A 17,254-nucleotide genomic window follows, 5' to 3' on the forward strand; every position below is an offset into this window, starting at 1 on the left:
TCCGTAACAAAATTTTATATTTATTGGCTTTTGCACGAAGTTGAATGTTGAATTTCCGTGCCGTGAGAGGCTTTACAATGGAGCGAAGCAATTATTGATACTATATTAATTTGCCTAACAATTAACAACTCTCTTCACCTGGTATGTATGTGTCTCCAGGGTTTGGACATTAAATCATAAATATAGTAGCATAGTTAGCATAAAAGGTTAGGTGAGATCAACTATATTTTATCAGAGAATATAAAATTCATAAAGACTTTTTCAACTGCAATTTTTTTAATTTTTTTCCCGTGAATGTTAATATAAGTGCTTTTCCTTTTCTGCGTGTCATTTGCGTATATAGTGTGGCACAATCAACATCCACCTCTCTGGCAAAATTATTGGTTACAACTAAGCAAGCGATAGAGAGAGGGACCAAAGCACTCCACTTGGGTCAAAAGGAATGGGTAAAAGAGATGATTATTATCAACAGTTTATTTTTTCTAATTAAATTAATATTATTTAAATTATTACTAAAATATTTTATATCCGCAGCATCACACAATTGCTACGTACTACTGTTCTTGATGCTGTAACTCAAATTACAAAATAGAGAAAGAGCTAGTCAATTCAATATATACACAGAAATTACACGCAACTGTGTATAGATGGATTTCGTAGAAAGGAGTTAGATGATTAAAAAGAAGGGAACTCCGCAAATAGTTAAAAACAGGAGGGAGGATACTAGCCACTAAATATGTAATAAATAAACAAAAGTATTAGATAGGCGTGAGTGGCTTGGCAACCTTACCAGATCGGGCAGGTAGAAATAAGGCAAAAACACTACTGAATATATAAGGCTCATTCAACAATCAACACTAAACTTCTATTAGTTAGAACAATATTCTGTCGGATGATGGCGGACAAAGTTTCAACACTCCGCCATAAAAGTAGTTAAAGAAGAGAACCCTCAAACGTTATATTGCGTAATGAGAAAAATGTAAGAAAAATGTAAAGATTTTCTACCACAGTTCATCACCTGCAACGAGGCTTTAACATAGACGCCACAAAGAAATTGAGATTTTGTTGGCCCATTAAGGTGCCGATAATTGAAATAACAGATTTCAAAAGATTTGATGCATCGTCAGGATGTCAATAGTCAACAAAATCAAAGTTCAGGATTTAAAGAAGGGGATTTTGAGTTCTCAAACTTTACAAACTCACCGTCACGTCCAGAGAATTAAAGAACACATTCGTTACTATATCTATTTACAGCTCTAAAGATAACTCAACAGGAAAATACAGTAATACACGTGATAGCTTCAGCGGGACTACATATATATCTATATCTATATATATATATATATATATATATCGTCAAGGAAAATCAGAGGGATACCTACTGAGTGCTTTCTTTTCCACAGAATATTGTGTTGACTAACAAAAGCAGCATTACAGCAGTGCACAATTTTGCAGTAAAAACATAGTTATTTTACAGAGGATTAATATAGCCTACTTATCCCTCTCTCTCTCTCTCTCTGTCCATCGCCCTCTTTGCCCTTTCTATACATTGATCAGTTCAAAAAATTTCTCGTTTCACCTTGGCTTGGTAAATTAAGGAGAGCAAGATGGGGTACAATATTCACTCTCTTCTTTTCCATAACACCAAGCTTTGTTTCTTAGTGGACTCGCCGCGATCACGGTGATCATCTTCGATTTCTTATCAAAAGAATAATCTTTGATGCCCTTGGTGACTTCAGTTCCTTTAGTGCGCCCGTCGACCATGTTCATCTGGTATATTAGAGATCGCTTGATGTGGCCCGGCGGAGTTTCAGTGATACCGGAGAGGTATACGTCAGAACAGAAGTCGAATTTGAGAGTGGCGATGGGAGTAGTGGGCTTCTTCAGGTCATCCTCTATGAGGATATCTCCTATCCTCGACAGTATACTGAATGCCAGTCCAACCAGAACCCTCGAGTAAGCTTCGACAATAGAATGTGCAATGTCCTACAAAATGGCAACCGGGATTAAAGAGGTCCTTGAATCAAGACGCCAACAACTTTGATGTTATAAAAATGGTTTCTGAATTAATTAATTTGCAATTCACACGAATCCCATTAATATTAGTATAAGGAAGGTATTCTATTTGACACAGACTAAAATAAACATTTATGTTTCTGAATTGAAGGTACATAGGTACAAGTAAAGATAGACCCGCTTACAACGCCTATAGAAAGTAACTACAATTCAACCATTTTGTTTCTCTTCCTTGACCTCCTGAAATTGTGCTTATTTAACAATAGAAGAGCAAATCAATGCATTGTTATAGAAAGCCCATCAAAATGTGTGTTTTTTCAGCTTCTTTTCAGAAAATTTCACAATACTCTGTATGGGTAGACCATTATCTTTAGCCGCATAACAACCAAACTAACATATTGAAGAATGAACTTACTTTGTTGTATTTGACCTTAATTACTTCAATAAATGTTTGAGGGAGATTCGGATATCTGCTCTTTATATGCTGCAGAAGTGCCTCAACTTTTTCAGTACAAAGCACCATTTTTTCAGTTTCTAATACATTATCCTTCAAAATGTGCCATGGATATCTTATTGGCGATCTCTTATCCATCTCATCAGAAATTTTCTGCTTCCAGGCCAACACTGCCCCCTCCAATCGGTTCACCGTCTCAAGCACTCTGTGCTCACTTGTGAATTTGAATGAGACGAAGATCTCCTCAGTAGAACAACATTCTGCAGTTATAGCCTGGTATATGTCTTCACCCAATCTAACTCTTCCGGACTGCAAAAAAGTTTAAACAAGAAAATTTAACTGATAAGATAGACAGTCCAAGTAATTCTTATTCTTAACCATAGAGATAATTTTCTTTTGGGTCTATTGCATATATACACAGCCCCACAAATATGCAAAATTGCCCAAGTACCCCAGCAAGGTTTGTATATCTGTGCATGCCCCCTGAAAACCAAATATGTTCGCACTCATGGCCTGAGACGGGTATCTATGCAAAAACAGCTTTCGCATTAATATCACAGGCAGGAGCGCGCATGCAAATAAACAATGTTTCAAGAGCACAAACACATGTATTATCTTCGTAGGGCTGCTTACGCATTTTGCCCTATTTCTTCACCTACCAGGAAGAACTTTTACTTGCCTTTGGAAGGTTATCCTTGACAGTAGGAGGAATAGGCATCTGGAGTAGGACTTGTTCATTAATTGTTTTGGCAGCCTTGAGAACTTGGTGGACGAGTTTTGCCTTAAATACAAGCCGCTTTCTTTCCGAGTGGGAGAGGCCTGAATCAGGAACACGTGGAGATGGGAGCCACCATTTCTTGTTTGCCCTCGGACCAGCATTTCGGCTCCGGCCTTCCTCTCGGCTGCCACACTCAGCATACCAGAACTCCGTGTCCACCATTGAGTCCAACACTTCCTGCAATTGTTTCATTTTTTTTTCCCATTAGTAAGCAGAAACATCAATCATAAGGTCACAATGCACGTCTTTTCTTTTCTCACTTTTGATCAATCAAGAGTCAAATGATAAACAATATAACATACAATAAGCATGGAATCGAGCTTTTGTAGGGCAGGAAGATTCACATGAACATCCGAACGAGCTTTTGGGATCATAATCTGCAGATAAAATTTGTAAATAAGATGCCCAGACAAGAGAAGTGTTATTATTTTGAAAAGGAAGACATTAATATCAAAAGACAGTTTACCTCCAACATCCCACCATTAGCCCCGTTTTGCTGTGAAGGAACCAGCTCAACCATGTAGTTAGTGGGAGAGAGCAACCACTCCATTTCCCTATGCCACCTGATCTTTTTATCCTCAGATAGGGGTTCCAATTTCCACAGTTCCCCAAAAACAGTTGCTGAAAAGCAAAATTTATGTTATGTGAACCAAAGGAATTCTGCCAGTATAATTTGGATGAAATGCTTTCATGCACACCAAAATTAGAACGGTTAATTTAACAAAAGTTACATGGACATAAACAGCTGGTAAAATCCTCAAAGATGCTATTAGTTCTATGAGATGCAAAATGAGATTTTAGAGTGAAGGACAACAATACCTGAGAGGTTTGATATGGCGTTAGATAATGCAAGAGCAGTGCTGAGCCCTTTGGTCCCTCCAGAGACATCCTCGCCAAGCAACAGTCTCGCAAACTTCTCCTTCATGGCCTCCACATCCGAGGCAATCATCGAGTAAGTGATCGGCTCCTTCTCTTTACTACAAAGGTTATGAAGGCTTTTGGGGGTGTCCAATTCGTCGAGTGTGTTCTCCTCCTGCTTTCTCGATAGCAAGCAATGGGAGGAGAAGGAAGAAGAGTCACATGTAATATCTTTGCTAGAGAAGCAGCTCGAGACTTCCTCGTCAAGGGAGTCAGCGGTCACACAGCCATCCCCACCGGTCATTGCGCTAGCCCCACTTTCCTCATCATATGAGCAGCTGTTCAGTATACGGCTCTCGAGGCCATTGTACATTTTCACCCCTGCATTTTAAAAATTTTTTGTTTTTCCTTTGATTTCAGCTTTTTATGTTGATATCCGAGGATGACAAAGTATCAACTTTCTTAAAAGCTTAGGACTAGTTAACACAAGCAAAGTTTGGGGATCATTTTTTCCTTTTTATTCGAGTTTTACTGTAAAGATGGCTGAATGTCTTGGCTATCTGAACAGCTTAAAAGCAATTGAAGCCAGCAATGTTGGGCCTCAGCTGCTGTGCATTAACTAGGGAGAATGGAACTCCAAAATTAGACTGCAGGACCACTACACGAAATTCTCCTTTCCCCCAAGCTGCCTATCTAGCCTGCAAATATCCACTACTGAAATTTAGCGGGTGGTGTTTGTGAGACAAGCATGGGCCATCTGGCAGCACAATGAAACAAAGGTAAGTTCCGATACTCGATTAGACTTTTTCTTTTTCTTCTAAAGAAACCCATCCAATAAAGTCATATCAAAATTATCAACAATTCTCTTCTGCATCGGTTAGCATGTAAAGTGCAGATGTTAGTGAGAAAAAAAGAAACTAAATAAGATCCTTTCGTAGCCAATAGAATGTATGAAGCAGATGCAAAATGAGAGGAATGAAAACCACAATAGTTAAATCCATTGATACAGTATAATGCATATAGTTATTCACGGTTATTTTTCAGACAGGTAAAATAGAACTAAATTTGGCGTTCCGGTTCCGTATTTTTTTTTAGTTTGAAAAAGATTCTAAGCATCACGGACATTGATACGGGATACGGAACACAATATGACCCAGATGCGACGACTCGGAAGCATTCAAAAAATTAAGTCATGGACACGACACGGACACCGCTAATAAAATATAGTATTAATAATAATAATATAAAATTAGTATATATAAAATTTTTAATTTTGATAAAATATTGTTATATTTTTCTTATATAAATAAAAGCTAATAAAATTTTCGTTGATAATTCATACATAAAAAAAAAAATTCTCCTCACTATGCATAATTTATTTATACTTATATTGTTCAAAAAAGTCAGTCTAAAAAGTCGTTCTAAACCGGCCACGTGATGGCCCTTAGAAAGTGGGCTAAAGAATCTCTCCTGCCCTCTTCCCGCTTAAAGCATCAACTCCTCCCAAATTCTGTGGGATTTGACACCTCTTTAGGCTTTATCCTTCTCCATGGCCAAGCATATATATATATATATATATATGAATTGAGCTAGAATACTTTTAGAAGTATCACCTTCTTGGTGCTTCTAGGTTTCTAGCTCTTGGATTTACTCTTTGATTACTAATAGCCTTTAAATCAAACACTATTCCACCTNTCTTTTTGGAATGATCAAAGTGCGAGGTTAAATAGCAACCTGAAATAAAACTTTAGGTTATTACACTTCTCATTTTGCAATCAATTTGTTTGATCAACAATTATACATGATTTTGCAATCATATATGAGCAGTATATATATATATATATATATATATATATATATATATATATATATAGAGAGAGAGAGAGAGAGAGAGAGTGTCTGGCTACTATACTATTATGAGTATGATCGCCCTCGTACTCATAAGTTGTTTTCGATGATAGAACTTCTGAATTGACGATCCACACCGTTAAACATTATCTAGAGCATTTGAAACATCTAGAAATCAAATTTCATAATTTTTCGACATCATTTACCTTACGATCAAAAGCTCACAAAATTGATAATTTTTAACGGCCGGTATGGAATACTTGCTAGTTTAACGGTGCAAAAGAATCCGAATATGTTAAATTTTTGATAGAAAATTCTATTCACTACCTAGATAAAGGTCAATAACTCCGATCTTAAATTGAAGAATCCGATCATCCATTTTTAAGACATCGTTCGATTTTGACCGTTCATTTTATGCCCGCTTGATGGACTTTATTATGATTTCGAAATATTACGAAATTTATTTTCTAGAAGTTTCAAATACTTTAGATCATATTTAACGGAGTGGATTGTTGATTCGGAAGCTCCATCATCGAAAATAATTTATGAGTACGAAAGGCCAATACTCATAATAGTATAATAGTCCTACTCTCTCTCTCTCTCTCTCTCTCTCTATATATATATATATATATATTCTACTAAAGGGAATAGTCCGAATCCGAATAGGACCAGATTGGATCCATATTAAATTATGGATAACCCGAGTCAGATTTCCGACCGGGAACAGAGGAAGACCAGATCGGGGCCAATGGGAAAACGCCCACCATTGAATGCTCGATTGATTTAAATGAGTGAAATGGTGGCAATGAATGAGCCGAGTCCTATCCCGCTTCTTTTTGGGCGTGCAGCAGTGACCCCCATTTAGCAATTCCCGCAACATGATTCATACACCATAAATGCACCCAACAGCGCTCCGTCAAACTATCCAGGCGCTGATCGGATGAACCTGCTATTCGCTGTTCATCCCTCCCGACACGACCCTTCTCTCTCTCTCTCTCTCTCTACCTCTCTCGGAAACGAAAGGTGCATGCATCGTCTCCCTCTCACACTCGCTTCTCTACGCATTAGTATATCGCTCCTCCATTTGGCAGCTAATATTAATCTTAATCAGTAATTGTCGTTAATTAATCAGTAATTAATAACAGGGAGTTATGAAGTAATAACAGGGGTGATGATCACTATGCCCCCCGAACCCGAAATTAAATCGGACGGTCATTATTAGAAAGATCATGTGATGATGATTAATTATAAGAGAAAGTAGCAGGAGGGGAAGGAAGAAGCCTAAGACTAAGATATAGCAGACGGATCATGTTTGTCTCCTTAAAATTCACCCATTTTATTATTATTTTTTTAAAAATATTTTTACTATATTTTTTAGAAATAATTAATTATATACAGATGACACGATATAATATAACTGCTGAATAATGGACTTAATTTCCTTGGGAGTGATACGACATAACTGCTGAAAAATGGACTTAATTTCCTTGGGAGGAAGGGGGTAGAGATTTGAGCGTACTCTCGTGCTCCTCGAAGTCGACGCTCATGTCCTTGGTTCGGCGGCGACAACACGCTAACCTCCGCATCTCTTTTTTTTTTCTTTTTTTTTTTTCTTTCCTTCTTCTGTTTCAGCTCCCCGCACTTGCCCAAATTAACGCTCTCGTCCCTGCCCCCGCCAACCACAGAAATTGGAAACATAAATAAATAGATAAAGTGTATATCAAAGGGGCTTTTTTTTTAGTAAAATAAAACATGAGCACATTGAAAAATTTACTTTTCTCCGATAAATCGCATAATTTTTTTTTTGTAACTCAAAAAAAAGGGGAGAATGATTAACGGCTACGGAGAAGGAAATTTGAAATTGGACGACGGCGATTGAAGTTGTTTTTAACCTTTTTTTTTTTTCCGAAGTAGGCGTAGAAAAGGAGACTGGGGAAAGATGCTAAATGAGCCAAAAAAAAGGTGGCCTCCTTTCTCTATTAATTATAGTAATAGATTTCAAAAGGAAAAAGGAATGAAAAGTAGAGTTAAAAAAAAAAGCAAAAAAATCATGGCCTCATCTTAGCATATCTTCTCGGTGTCTTTTTCTCTCTTTTTTTTTTGTTTCCATTTTCAATATTTGTTAAAAACATAAAAAAAAAAAACCAAGAGAAAGGAAGAGTAGGACTATTGGGTGAAGTTTGAAATGCGGGATCTCTCTTCAGAGAAATGAAAAGGGTGATCTCATTCGCAAGCGACGAAACTGGGAGTAAAAGAAGAGAAGCGGGGAAAACAATTTGAAAAAAAAAAAAAAAAAAACCTTCGGACTAAATCTTGAATTGAAATTTTACGCCATTTGAATGGCGTACTATCAAAAAGCAAGAATCTAACATAAAATTTAAACGTTAAAAATTTTAGAAAAAATTGTCGCGTCTTTTGGATATGTGTGGCGTGCATTGCACGTACAGTTAACTAGTAATGACTAAATGGCTAACTCAAAGTGAGACTAAACATGATTATANTCTTAAAAAAAAAAAAAAAAAAGACCTTCGGGCGCTCTTAAGTGGCTCCTCCTCCTCTTCTTCCTCTTCTTCTTCTTCTTCTTTAAAGGAGTGACCGGGGTTTTTTGAACTCTCGTCGAAACGAAATCACTAGCAACTTTTAGCAGATCTGCGCGGAATAAAGCACAGGAAATGTGAGTAAATTAACAAGGAAAAGGGGGGAAATGCACGATTTGGAGCTACCTGAGCTCTCCACGAGTCGCAACAACAAACGCCCCTTCGCTCCTTTTGCCCCTTTTGCGTGTGGGCAGTAGCAACTATGGCAAGGCAGGACAGGAGAAGAAATTGGGGCGTACTACAGTGCGTACGTACGAGCCAAGCAGGGTGGGATTTGGGGATTCGGTTTGGGGCCTCGCGGTTCGCCTCCCCTGATCACATCCTACCGTTCATTTCGCAATAATTAGGGTCCGGGAAAATCCACCAAGCGAATCTCTCTCTCTCTCTCTCACTCTCAATGCAATGGCCAAATCCACCCAACTCAGAATATACATATATGTATTTGTATATATTTTGCCCCGCCTTAATTACAGGCTTTTTATTCTTTTTCCCTTGCCAATAAACGCCCGACACTACCACCACTCAGCACAAATCTCAAAGCAATTATCGTGGGAAACCGGACTGGATCGGACCAGGATCCGGACAAAAATGGGCGAGATCGCATTCGAACCTCCCTCCCCCCTCCTCCTCTCCTCTCCTCTCCAGTCTCCTCTCCTCTCCTGGTTGACTTTTTAATGTAACCGCAGGATGGAGTTGTTACTTGGTGGCTATCACGTGGGCAGCAAGGTTTAGTGGCTTATGAGGAGGAGGAGGAGCAGCAGCCGAGCAGGGGAGCGGCAGCGCGGAGTTTGGGGGTAGGACCTGGTCGATTTTGATTTTTAAAATGTTTTGAATCCCGATAAACGAGGCGGCTGCAGCTGCACCATTAAAGTTTCGGGTATGGGTCCGGATATTTTATACCCATATCCGATTTGGACTCGATCCGAACCTAACTTTTAAATGGGTAGAGTCCAGAATATTTTTCAAATCCGGATCCAGACCCGGACCCGATGAAATATCCGATAGTAAATAAAAAAAAATAAACTTTTGAAGTTGAAGGATCAATTTTAATATGACTTATAGATGATGAGTCACTACGTATTTTCGTCCTAATGAAATTCTAGCCGTCTCTTTTACTCATTACTTTTTTCTAATTTTTTTACTCTTTGTTTTCTACTCTTTTTTTTTCACTTCATTTTCGCCGACAATATTTCATTGTCATCATCATCATCAGTGTCATCATCATCATCAGCGACAATATTTCTTTTGAATGAATTTTATTGGACGGTACAATTTATTAGAATGCGAGTTTTTTTATGGTGGGCTTTATAGTTTGTCTATTGACTATTTAATGAAGTTTATAAAAAAAAATATTTATACGGATATTCCTATCCGATCTAAACCCGATCTATATCCGGTCTTGAACGGATAGTATACGGGTAGTCACTACCCAGATTCGCTCAAATAGACCCGATGGGTATATTAGTAACTTTAGTACCCAAATCCGGATCCGACCCAAAGTTAAATGGGTAGGGTATATATATTTTTTTGTAACCATTTTTTTTTAGGGTATGGATACAGTATATTAATTACCCAGACCCGATCCGGTCCACGGACATCTTTACCCCCGCCTATAGTGGTTAGTATAGTAGTACTATCTTTCCCCTTTACCCAACTTGAGTTATGAGTATGAATGAGATTTCTTTCTTTATCTGTAAGAAAGAAGAAAAAAAGTACTAAATTCAAATTATAGTAAAATTCATGATTTTATGGACCCACTTACACACACTTACACGCGCGCGCCAGCCTTATTAATTAGCCTATGTGAGACTAGTAATCAACACGCCATATGTTAATTCACAAATCACAACTACATGAATATACTATTACATTAATTATCATCGTAATCAGCTACCAAATTGTCCACCAGTTGCCTCTATCCCTGGTAATCTAACGAAGAATTCGCTTTGTTTTTTTCTCTTTGATTTTGATGACAGTACCGAATCAAATATCGTTCTCACCACGGATACATTAGACAGATCATGTACCTACTTCTACAAGTAGGTGGGGATGATATACCATGAGCTAAAGTAATTAATTTTTCTTTTTGAACAATGTGTACAAATAACTAAAATTAATCTTAAATTTCATAATACAGTTCCTGTGGACCAGATTTTATTTCGAATGCTCTTAAGAATAGGCATATATTAGCATTTACTCAAGAAACTGGTGCTCCTTTCTAATTAAGCTACTGCAATATATACACGCACGCTATGTTATGACTATTTCTGTTGCATTTCCCTTTAGGCAAATCGTTTCAGTTCTTTTGGCACCAGAGCTGCTCGATGATTTTTTTTTTTTTTTTTTTTTTGAGAGATAAATAGCACGCTATCCGCTTCGTTTATTTCATTTAGAAATAAACTTAGCTAGAAAATGTGAATCAACTAGGATTTGAACTTGGGTCTCGGATACCAACCACCAAATCCTTTGCCACTTACTCTAAGGGCTTAAAGGTCTTTGGTTGATCTCCCAGACTCCCACTCCTCCATCGAGATCGAAATTTCTACTTCTTCTTGTCGGATCGTTGACGCTGATCACTAATACCAAAAATTCGAGCTATTAGAAATACGCAATAAATTCACTTAAAACGTACAAATATAATGTCAACATGTCTCAATTGTAACTTGATCCAATTAATCTTACACTATTTCGAAAATGACTTGGCCCAACCCAACTTTACGTCGTTTTAAACGTAATTCGACCCACTCGGTCTCCCGCCCCAGGGTAGGTTGCTAACCCATTTAAGCCAACACTCCTGAAAGAACTACTATCTAACATCACAGACTTTTTTTTGGGTACAATTGCCGGTGAATTTTGCAAATTGTTATTATTTTTTTTTTTGAGAGATAGATAGCACGCTACCCGTTTCGTTTATTTTTTTTTAGAAACGGCAAATTAATTTAGATACCACAATTAATTGTTTTCTCAGTTCAAATGAATGATGAATTAGTTTGATAAATTCTGCCAGATTGACGTTGGGAATGAGCTTGTTGTCACGGGAAGAGTTCAGCCCCTGCGCTACTAGAGAAATTAGCGAACTCGACCAAAATAATGCTGGTGAATACATACAATGCAATGGGTACGATCTGTGCGGTCATCACAGGACCAGCTTACAGTTTTGGCCTTATTTTGGCACTTGCTTTGATCGAGTCCGCATATGTAGCCGATCGCGTGAGGAGGAACCCGATTTAAGGGGCAGTCCTAGTCCTAGTGTGGCATAATAAAACTATTGACACCATTCCATCGCTTGTCCGGAAATTGGCCCATATATAGCAGCAGGATTTAGGACTCCTTAATTCCCCTTCAATCAAAAAAAGCTGCACGCGACCACACGACCCAAAAACTGCACTGCAGTAGGAGAGCCGGAGAATGAGTTGGAGTTGGAGTTGGAGTTGGAGTTGTGGTAGGGACTCCGCAGAAGAAAAAGGTTGGAGATTCCCCAGGTCACACTGAAAGAGATCTATGAGATGGGTGCGTCCTCTCCCCTCACCCCACTCCCCCCACCACGCACGACGTAGATTCCCGTTGCCCCTCTTGCTTAATTAATTGGGGTGGTAAAAGCTAGAAATAATGTTATGCTAGCCTGAAGAACTGAATATATATATATATATATATATATCGATATCGATTGGGTCGCCGATCCTGTATCTAGTTAGTTGCTCGGCCGGAAAACTCGAAGAAACCAACCAAGCCGTGCCGTTCGACCCGACCCGAACCGACTCAAAAAACACACCTGTTGGTCCCTTAATTCTTCGCAAATGATGCTCTTGATACTCGTAATTTGTCCCACGTCGGTCGCAAATGACGCCGACACAGGCAAGGAACTAGATTAATTGCTGACCTGAACCAGGCCTGAGGCTGAGGTTACGAGTTACGACAGGCTGAGGCAAATCCTGAAACTCTTAACTGTGTCCCTTGATTAACGGTGGCGGCGATCGAAGTCGGCGGACGGTGATGAGACAAAGATAAGCGAGTAAAGAGTAAAGAGTGGTGGAAATGTGATGGTGTACCAGTATCTATCTGTTTTTGCCTTATTAATTGCTCCTGCACGCGGGCCCTCCAATTATTATATCCTGTTGTATTCGTGGCCCCGAGCAATAGCCAATAGGCGCGCAACGGTCTCCTCCCAATCCCAATTCCCATGGCCTCTCGCGCGTTCATTATTATTTCTTGCTTAATTATTCATCACAAGGATATATATATATATATATATTTTTATCTTTCAGCCTGGTGTTTGTCCTTGCGTGTTTTATCCCCTCTACTCCATCGTAGGCTCGTAGCTTTCTCAAAATGAAAATGGGTCCGCTTATTTACCGAGAAAATTCCCGTAAGGTGGTCCAGATTCTGACCGAGCTATATATATATATATATATATCCACTAGTTTACCAACTGGATCAGTTCGTTCGGACTCGGAGCCATTTCTCATTCTATTCTCATCATCAGTTTTATTTTTCAGAATAACCCAATTCTGTTGGGCTCAATGGTTCATTGGACTTTGAAGGGTTAGGCCCAGACACTCGGGGAAGAACCCAATAGTGGAAATTGCTCCAAGAAGAGCCCGCCTCGCAGTAACTGTACAAGCTGCGAGCTACTAAATTTGATGGAATCACCGTTAAATTCAATAAGATCCCCAACATTATTCACTAAATTATTCATTTCAAAAATAAAATAAAATAAAATAAAAAAAGGGATTCCAAAAATTTCGATGGTTTATCTCCGAACGGCCTATGGTTGAGGAGGGGTCATCACTTTTTTAGTTTTACTATTTTGTTGTCGTCCGAGGCTCCGATCATGGCTTAAGCTCATACCGAAGACCTTTCAAGGCACAGCCAATTAATATATCTGATGATCGTTACCATATATGATTGGATACCCAACTGTTTGTCGCTAAACACCCCCATTAATTTAGAGCATCCTTAAAACTCGAAAAGGCACGGATTTCCAATTGCGGGGCCCAGGAATATACCCCTATGCATATTTGACTGCAAAGTAATTGAACCTGATGTGAGCTGAGGCATTGTAATAGTCATGCCGAACTTTTAACGGTAAAAGTGGGTGCTCCACAGACCACGGTACAAAAAGATGGGTGCGTTTGGACCAAACGAGAAAGGAAATTTCACAAACCATTTTATGTAAATGTAGCCAACTCGAAATGTTTCCAGGATTAATTATGATGAGTTGAATGAATGTAGCCATCTTCATGTCATAATACATGTTCGATCGGTGAGACTAACTGTACGTTCATAGAAGCACTCTGGATGGCAACAAACCTTGCAGGTTCCCCGATATAAATTTTACCTATCAATAAATAAATCTTTTTGACTAATGATCATACCCAGACAATATAAAGTTAGATCGGTTTTCGCAATTCAAAGCGCAGGCTTCATCGTGTTTGGCGGTACATCTAACTAACTAATTAATGGTTCGATTGTATTCTTTTTCACATGCATACAGCTTTCATCTCGCACTAAATGCGCAAAATGCATAAACAGGAATGGAGAAATTAAAGAATAGTATGATGCACAGTGCTTAACAGGGTAAGTAGTCTACGATTGCCGAATTTTCAGAATATGTAGTTCACGTACGATCACCAAATCTCCGCTAATGAAAGCTGGGCATGCACTATAATAACATAGTAGTTAACCTTATGTATATTATTTTGAATGCTTTATATCTTCCACGCGGACTAAACCTATCACGCGTTCACGAAAAGTGCGCAATATTACTCTGTTTATGCAGCATAGTTTCCAAGAATGTTGCTTGGAGGGTTGGGCATCTTATTTCTTCCCAAACGCATTATGCTTGGAAGATATAGACAGATCGGTGTCAACATCTCTTCGAGCGTATTAGCGATTGGTATTTACACTTTTTTTTTAAAAAAAAAAAAAATTTATTATGTATTGTAGATCAAAGGGCTATAGCAGTGGGGGGAAAAACAGGACATTTGGAAAATTAATTAAGTGCAGATTATACGAAAGTGATGATCCACCACCAAACCCAGCCCAGCGGAGGTGGAGACCATACATTAAGTATTACCTGGGGAAGAGATCGATTATCAACCGTCCACACGGCGGAGGAGAGAAAAGAGCCGTGGTGATCGAGTCGAGCGGTGGGAAAGCACATGCGTACACATCAGAGGACATGAAAAATTAATATGGATTCCTTTTCTTTCTTTGAATTCTCTTCTCTTTTTTTATGTTGCCGGGGGCCAGCCAGATGCTGCGGAACGACTCGTACTTTTGTTATTTAGCGCGACCTGCGACTACGACCACGTACGACCGGCCCCGGCTCCTTGGAAACACCCGAGTGGGAAAGCATTTAGATTTTAATTTGACTTGACGTGGACTTTATTGGGACTTTGACTGATGCAAATGCATGTTTACAGCCACATATGATAGGTGCCCAGACCAAGTCTACTGTTTACTCAACAAACAAATTTTCTTTTACTTTTCTTTTTTCTTTTTTCTTTTTTTCTGTTGAATTGTATTATATGTGAATGTAAAAACAATTAATAGGAAGAACGTTTAGGTCATCTTAGGAAAGAAAAAAAATAAAGGTTGGACCGCTTGTAAATTGCATAGCAAATTAAATAACTAACAGTTACGATTAAAAAAATTCACGCTTTAACACACGGAAGCATATAAAGATTTTTATATATTAAAAACAATATTAAAACAATACTTAACAACATCAATGGAGGTCTTCGTCATCTTTTCATTTTTAAAAGCAGTGGGAGAGAAATCCGAACAAATATATATATATTTTTAAAAAGAAAGCTAGGGAGGGAATCTTCCTGATTTTTTTTTAATTTTTTTATTTTGTCAAAGTAAAAGGTGCGGTCAAATACCCCGAAGTTTGAAAAGCTGCTTGTGAACATCTCGAGCTTGGAAAGATATATTTCTTTTTGTTCCTAATGCTTCACTAGAACGAGAACTAGAACTAGAATATGCCCATAATAATAATAACTTCTCGGACACACCTTAATTAGTCGAGTTGCCATTTAATTAACTTGTAACAAGCTGGTGTATACTCATATAAACTCCATTTGGATTCCGTCAAACTCATGCAAGCATTTGCCTTCTTAAGTTTAATTATTTAACATTTAATATTGTCGGAAAGCTTTAATCAGTTAGTGTGCCTACTACAGCCCGAATTCTTTCGGGGCCTTTAATTAATTTGTGGCTGCAGCATGCATATACTTTTCAAAGTAGAAAGTAGAAAGTAGAAAGCAGAAAGTAGAAAATAGAAAGAAGTAACTTAATTGGGTGGCACACTTTAAAATCCATTATTGAGATTTTTCATTTTTTTTTCTTTTATTTAAAAATAAATTTAGCTAGAAATATAAATCAATTAGGATTTGAACTTGGAATCTCAGATACCAACCATTCATCAAGCTCTTTACCACTTGCTGTAGGAACAGTCGGTTACCTTAAAATATATTGGACTAACTATAATTAAGGAAGGTTTTGGCGTCAATTGCGCCAGAACAAGTAGCTAGCTAGGGACAGCATAAGAGTTTGTATTGTTCGTGTAATATAACTAACTAAAGCGGTGCGTAGCAAATGACAACGAAGCACACAGGGACGGCGAGGTGCTTACTCCGCGAGCGAATGCTAAGCGCTTGCGCTAGGAACGGTCGGTGTGCCTTGCACTATTATTAGACATTAATTGATGTTTGGTTGTCATAATCGTTAATGCAGTGCCGGGTGATCCCAGTGAGCGTCAGGGTTAATTGATGCTTGCTTCAGGAGATAAAATTAAATCTTATCTCGCACAACATGATAACGTCCAAGCACCTACTCGTATATTTATCCCACATATACAACATGCATGATAAAGAATCGATCACTTATATATTCACCGGGCATTCGATCGAGCTTCTGTGCCAAGTGCTATATAGCGGATCGCTAATTCATTCCTCCGTGCATATATAGATCTCTATTTACTACATCATCGCTGCTGCAAGCCGAATACTTTTATTTTAGCGGTTTTTTAAGCTCGATCCATCTCAGCACTCTAATACTTCATTCAATTACCTAACTAGCTAGTTCGGCCAAGCATGAGCTTTAGGTAACGGTAAAACTACCGTGCGTTACAATTAAATATTTCTTTTTCGCTATTGATCTGCATTTTCTTCGATTAATTAGCTTGTTTGAGACAACATTTCATGCTTTCCGAGGCTTCTTTATGTATCTTGTCATTTCAATAGGTGAATTGTAAGCTCCTCTTTTTAAACTCTATATAGTACGTTCCTCGTTTCGAAATGAGTAGCTAAATCTTCGAAATTTCAGTTTTAACGTATAGTACGTTCCTCTTTTTAATGTTTTCATCGATTTTCAGGAGAACAGACACTTTACTGGCCCAACTGATTACTCCTTTGTTTGCCTAATCCCCAAAAGAAAAGGTTCTCGTAAGGCTAATGACTTCTGACCGATCAACCTAATCAATGGTATCCAAAAAATCATCTCCAAGGTCCTCGCCAATAGACTTACACACATCCTGCCTTCCATTATCTCTTCATCGCAATCGACATTCCTTAAAGACCGGCTCGTAACCAACTCATTCGTCACGGCATCTGAACTCGTTAATTGGTGCCCAAAAACTGGCACGAAATGCGTAAGTATCAAGGTTGACCTCGAAAAAGCCTTTGACAACGTCAGATG

At 38.4% G+C, this 17,254-nt stretch overlaps 1 protein-coding gene across 2 annotated transcripts; it reads right to left on the bottom strand.

Moving 5' to 3' along the window:
- On the bottom strand, nucleotides 1,379-8,743 carry LOC109714190 (rop guanine nucleotide exchange factor 14). 2 transcript variants are annotated; one of them, XM_020238676.1, is made up of 9 exons: nucleotides 8,678-8,743; nucleotides 8,481-8,603; nucleotides 7,474-7,620; nucleotides 4,068-4,487; nucleotides 3,715-3,869; nucleotides 3,551-3,625; nucleotides 3,150-3,425; nucleotides 2,432-2,779; nucleotides 1,379-1,986 (listed from the first exon to the last, which is right to left on the bottom strand). In XM_020238676.1, exons 3-9 carry the CDS (start codon nucleotides 7,538-7,540, stop codon nucleotides 1,594-1,596), a joined length of 1,734 nt encoding a protein of 577 aa, XP_020094265.1. In that variant the 5' UTR covers nucleotides 7,541-7,620; nucleotides 8,481-8,603; nucleotides 8,678-8,743; the 3' UTR covers nucleotides 1,379-1,593. The 2 variants fall into 2 exon arrangements, with proteins under 2 accessions (XP_020094265.1, XP_020094266.1); XM_020238677.1 differs by lacking the exons at nucleotides 8,481-8,603; nucleotides 8,678-8,743 and having other exon boundaries at nucleotides 7,474-7,622.

Source organism: Ananas comosus, linkage group 8 (genome assembly GCF_001540865.1).
Source record: "Ananas comosus cultivar F153 linkage group 8, ASM154086v1, whole genome shotgun sequence".
Classification (NCBI taxonomy): domain Eukaryota; kingdom Viridiplantae; phylum Streptophyta; class Magnoliopsida; order Poales; family Bromeliaceae; genus Ananas; species Ananas comosus.

What these genes read in the sequence shown, in the direction of transcription:
- LOC109714190 (XM_020238676.1), bottom strand. Translation starts at nt 7,540, where the DNA reads ATGCGGAGGTTAGCGTGTTGTCGCCGCCGAACCAAGGACATGAGCGTC. An exon ending in CGACTTCGAGGAGCACGAGA is followed by an intron (nt 4,488 to 7,473) that starts GTACGCTCAAAT and finishes TTTAAAATGCAG; the next exon opens with GGGTGAAAATGTACAATGGC. An exon ending in TCAAGGATAACCTTCCAAAG is followed by an intron (nt 2,780 to 3,149) that starts GCAAGTAAAAGT and finishes ACTTTTTTGCAG; the next exon opens with TCCGGAAGAGTTAGATTGGG.